The sequence below is a fragment of the Arachis ipaensis genome, chromosome B03 (assembly GCF_000816755.2).
Source record: "Arachis ipaensis cultivar K30076 chromosome B03, Araip1.1, whole genome shotgun sequence".
Lineage (NCBI taxonomy): Eukaryota > Viridiplantae > Streptophyta > Magnoliopsida > Fabales > Fabaceae > Arachis > Arachis ipaensis.
This window is the reverse complement of record NC_029787.2, coordinates 7,441,183-7,446,598: the sequence shown is the minus strand read 5'-3', so window position 1 is coordinate 7,446,598 and position 5,416 is coordinate 7,441,183. Positions and strand designations below refer to the sequence as shown.

General features: G+C 34.4%; 2 protein-coding genes across 4 annotated transcripts in view; one reads left to right on the top strand and one right to left on the bottom strand.

The window, feature by feature from the left end:
- Window positions 1-1,295, top strand: part of LOC107628864 (bifunctional dihydrofolate reductase-thymidylate synthase) — a 4,882-nt gene extending 3,587 nt beyond the window's left edge. The window contains exons 10-12 of one of the 3 annotated variants that reach the window (XR_001617870.2): window positions 390-496; window positions 653-819; window positions 1,105-1,295. Coding sequence is in view for 1 of the 3 variants with exons in the window: in XM_016331481.2 (XP_016186967.1) it covers window positions 390-496; window positions 653-763 (218 nt within the window). In the remaining 2 variants the exon portion in view is untranslated. Of the gene's footprint in view, window positions 1-389; window positions 497-652 lie in introns of all 3 variants that reach the window. The other 2 variants (XR_002358768.1, XM_016331481.2) reach the window with 2 other exon arrangements.
- Window positions 1,015-3,383, bottom strand: LOC107628865 (probable caffeine synthase 4). The gene is made up of 4 exons (XM_016331482.2): window positions 3,225-3,383; window positions 2,728-3,132; window positions 2,293-2,553; window positions 1,015-2,076 (listed from the first exon to the last, which is right to left on the bottom strand). The coding sequence occupies exons 1-4, from the start codon at window positions 3,297-3,299 to the stop codon at window positions 1,702-1,704; spliced, it is 1,116 nt and encodes a 371-aa protein (XP_016186968.1). The 5' UTR covers window positions 3,300-3,383; the 3' UTR covers window positions 1,015-1,701.

Genomic DNA, 5,416 nt, shown 5'->3' with positions numbered 1-5,416 from the left:
ACGGCTTATTTTTTTTATTTTTTCTTTTATTATCACTATCAAATTTTCATAATTATATTTTTTTATCATTTTATTTTTTATTCTAAATTTTCTGTGAAGAAAAAAATTAAGGCAAATTGGACTTTTTATTGTTTGTTCTCTTTTATATTCAATTTATCAACAAACAAAATATAAAAACACTAATTTTTATGTCTCTCTCCTTTGTCTCCTGTTCTCACAGTATCTTGTTTTGTCATGTTCTCAAAAATCAAACGCAGCCTATGGTCCATTTAAAATTCCAGTAACAGACGAGTCTATGTATTGAACTTTGCCACTAGCAGCTTGATTTAGTTGTTTTATTAAATAAACTTAGATTAACCAACCTGTATATTATGTCCTCTTTTTTTCAGATCTTGTACCAGGTGATTTTATCCATGTTATTGGGGATGCACATGTTTACCGCAATCATGTGAGACCTTTGCAGGAACAGCTCCAAAACCATCCTAAACCTTTTCCGGTATTTAATTTTAGCATATTCACAGCAATTAGATATTATTTTATAGTTTACATGAGATGTGAAGTTTGTATGATAAAGCCTTTGCTTTAATTTAGTCAGTTCACATTTGAGCAATGCTATGGATTTTCTCAAGTTAACTACCTGAATTGCATGCAGATTTTGAAGATAAACCCAAAGAAGAAGGATATAGATTCTTTTGTGGCAGCTGATTTCAATCTCATAGGCTATGATCCTCACCAAAAAATTGAAATGAAGATGGCTGTTTAGGAATCTATTAGCATCTCAATCCTTTCTTCAAGTTGTTATGGTTTTTCTGAAACGAGGCAAGTAAGAAAAAATAACTCTTAATTCAGTTGAGCTAGTTTCAAGTTGGTAACTGTAAAAAGAAAAATCCGGGTTTCCAAAATTACAGTACCTACAATAATATTATAAGTTTGAAAACCACTCCATTATAACAAGTTGATGTATCTGCTTTTCAGAGAATTTTAATCTGTGAAAGCATAGGCCCTATTTTGAGATTAGGGTATTTCTTTTCATTACATCTTTAGGCACTTATTCCGGATTCTGGTCTCTCTCTACTGTACTGAGGCATATTCTTATTGTTTCAGGCTAATACTATAGGAGGTTTATGTTTAGTTTCATAGAGAAAATAAAGAACTACTTTGGCACACTTCATATTTTGTGTGTGTCGCCATTGAGAATCCTTTAGTCGTGGGTCTAAGGTGATTTAGGTTATTTCGTTTTTATCAAATGCAGACAATAAGTTATACTTATATGAAGGTCAGTAACTTGACATTTATGATTACCGGTTTCTTGTTTACCTGTTTTAGTCCTTTCTCCTACTTCTCACAGGGAAACTTTGGTTGTTATTTTGTTAAATCACTTATCCCACGTGAGTTTTCTTCTTTCTTTTCTGTTCATTGGATTATATAATTGGATGAATTTGGGTGGAGAGACCCCATCCGTTGCATAGATAATAATTTATCTACAAATAAACTTTTATAGTAAAAGTCTCTCTTCGTAAATGACTATACAGGCGTAAACCTATTGAGTCATTGAGGATAGATATAGGGACTTACCACCAAAACTCAACAATATTTGGCACATACGGCAAGTTATTTCAAAGGAAACTTTATTAGGATAATAAAAGACAAGAGGGTAAAGTTCAAGCAACCGTAAGATATATTATTTCTCATGTCTCATTGTCAAGTATCTTTTGTCATGTAGGCGACTAGAGTAGCACCCTTCAATTTCTTTACTCTGTTGAGTTGGATGATTTTGCTTTTGAACCTTGTGAACAATTCATCCATAATTTCCTCCCCAAATTCTGCCTTCAAAATAGGTTCACTTACGGCTCTTATGGTCTTGGCTTGCCTCTCTCCAATTGCGTCTTCATCCTCATGAATAAAAGAGTCGTCATTACTAGTCTCCATTACGCTCTCCACTATATCATATATTATCTTCTCCATCCTTTGAATGTTAAACGATCCTTCTTCTTCAATTACTTGCCTAACCTCTTCAGCCGTAGGAAAGTATGATGATATGTTGTATGAGTCTAACTTTCTCTTCTCAACCTTGTGCTGCGGCATAAATAACACCATTATGTAGGTTATGATGTAGATGAGTTTAACTGATTAAAATTCACACATGATAAGAGTCTTAAATCTTAATACAGTGAAACTTGGCGCACTAAAAACGGAGATTAGAGCTATTCCTTGGTCAATATATTCTATATCATTGGTTATTTTGTGTACACCTAGAATAGTTAATATTAATACGATGTTGCATTTACTTACCTCTGAGACCATGTTGTTGAGTATTGCACCAATTACCTCCCAACCATTGATTGTATTATGATTTTGGGCTAAAATGATCATAGCAAGGACCATAGCACCACCCGGAATCAATTCTTCTGAACGTGATCGCAAGAACAGCTTCAAGTCTCTTTGAAATTGCTCACTATAGGCTTTGTGAACTCCTGGAGGGCTTGCCTTTGTGAGACATATTGCTCCTTTGTTCATTGGCTCTTCTACTTCACTATTCAACTCCTTCGGAATCTGATGTCACTTGCCAAAAATTAAAATGCCACACCATTATTATATACTTATATATTTTGGTTAAAAATAATAACTAAGTTTAGGTGATGCAGTAATAGATAATTAGCTGTTTGTATAAAAAAAATTTACACTTATGGTGCCTAGAAACTAAATCCATTGTTATATTAATTAAACCTGAGAAAGCCAGTGCAAGGTGCTGGAAGAATGAAAGAAGTGAATGGAATGGTTGGGGAAGAGTCTCCCATAAAATGTGCCAGGGGTGCCACTAATGAAACATGGTCCAAATTCGTGACCAATTTCCTCTTCCATCCTCTTGTAAAAATCAGGGAGTGACTTAAATATGTTATTGAAATCATTGCCATATAGATCATTCAGGAAAAATTGGTACATGGGTGGGTCTTGATTCAAGGTTTGACTCATGGCATCAACTACTTTGACAGTAGTAGATGCTACCATAAGTGTATTTGGACCCGATGAGCACCCTAAATCCGCCACTTTCAAACATTCTGGTGAAGTTGATCGATACAATTTGATTATGCACTCTTCCATCACGTCTTTCGTACGGAGTATAGCATTTTTCTGCATGAATGAACATTAGAAGTGAGACGGGAGAAAGAGCGGGGGGAGTTCTATGTACAAGTTAAACGATTTTGAGGAAGAGAAAGTAATACTTGAAACGTAGAGTTGTTAGCGTAGCTTGTTTCTCCGGTACCTCCATTCATGTGAAGGACTTGCTCAGTTGCCATCGTTGATCATATGGAAAAGTCAAGGGAACAACTTAATTTGTAGGCTTGTCATTCATGTGAAGGACTTGCTCAGTTGCCATCGTTGATCATATGGAAAAGTTAAGGGAACAACTTAATTTGTAGGCTTGTCCCTAACAAGCATGCGTGATGTTCGAATTCTTGTACGGTTTAGAATTTCACAAAGGAAATCTCGTTGCAAGTATAATTCTAAATCGACAAAGAATCCTCACATGCAAAAATTTTGGTTGTCACAAGTAACAAATCCCGAATAAGAATTAACCGAAGTATTTAGATTCTGGATCGTCTCACAAGGAATTGCAATGAAATGATCAATTATTGGCTATGAAGATGCAAGGGAGATTTGATTGATAAGGGGCAAGAAAGTAAAGGGGCAAGAATTAAATGACAAGAAAGTAAAATGACAAGAACGAATAAAATAAAGGAAAAGTACTCTTGGCTAGACATAGGTAATTGAGATCAATATCCTTGTCTATAAACAAAATATTGATAATTATGAGAGGCCAACCTATTAAGTCTACTTCCAAAACTTTAAGTACGGAATATCTACTCCTAAGCTTGAGGTACGTCAAATAGGCTTGATCACATCAACCCATAAGTCCCAACCTACCTACTAATTAGATTAGTAGTGGGTTGGCGTCAATGAGTATCAAATTGATCACCAAGGGTTCTCAAATTACCAATTTATTGAGACCCAATGACTCAAGGTCACTCAATTCCCTTAGCCTAGGCCAAGAGCAAAGAAAACTACTCAAAAACTAAAGGAAACATTTTATCAAATACCTAGTGTGCAAAGAAAGTAAACATCATAAAATGCAAGAATTAAAAAAGACCCATAACTAACACAAGCAAGAAATCAACAATAACAATCAAGATCAACATAAAAGAGACATGGAAATATAAATTTGCATTAGAAGAAATCAAGATCCAACAATTATTCATCAACATACAAGAGAGTAAAATAAGAAATTAACAAGAGAAACTAGAAGATCAAAGACAATAGAACACTAAAACATAAAGAGAATTGAAATCAAAACAAGAATTAAGAGAGAAATTTGAGAGTGATTAACCTAACTTTACTTTAATTTCTATCCTAAATCTAGAGAGAGGAGAGAGCCCCTCTCTATAGAATTCTACCCTAAAACATGATGAAAACTAAACTATGACTACTTGGTTCATTCTCCCTTCAATCCTTGGGTTCAATAGCATCAGAAATGAGTTGGATTTGGCCCAAAATGAGCTACAAAATCGCTGGCCACGATTTCACTTTATTGAACCACGTGCTCCATCGGCGCACACGCGTACATGGCGCGTGCGCGCCCCTAGACATCAGGCAATTATGGCAAATTTTATATTATTTTAAAACCCCGGATGTTAGCTTTCCAACGCAATTAGAACCGCCTCATTTGGACCTCTGTTAGCTTTACAGTTCCTTCATTTCTTCATGAGTTCTCTCACTTTGCATGTTTTTCTCCTCACTTCTTCCATCCAATACTTGCTTTGTGAACCTAAAATCACTCAACAAACATATCAAGGCATCGAATGGAATTAAAGTGAATTAAATTTAGCTATTTTAAGGCATAAAAAATATGTTTTCACATTTAAACACAAATCAAGGGAGAATTGCAAAACTATGTTATTTCATTGAATAAATGTGAAAAAATGTGATAAAATCTCCAAATTAAACATAAGATAAACTATAAAATTAGAGTTTATCAATCCGCTAATGTAATTAAGCAATCATCAGCTGGCAAGTGGATGGTGAATTGAATATTGATCACGATGACAACATCCCATCATTGCAAGTTTGACATAATATTGTTTAGTATTCTCAATTTATGCCAATGGTCAATGGCGTAATAGCTCATTTGTTGAATTGTTAGGGGGAAAAAATATTTCAATTAATCTTTTGAGAGTTGAGACAGACTCAAAAACCGCACGTCCTCTGTTCCTCATGTGATCCTAAGGATTGAACTTACTGCTTATATATTGAGTTTACTAGTGAAAATATGGACTTTATTCTTAACAAGCCAAGTTTATACTGTAGTTAATCATACTGTTTTTTTTTTTTTTCAAATATTAAGTCTGATATGTTGTTC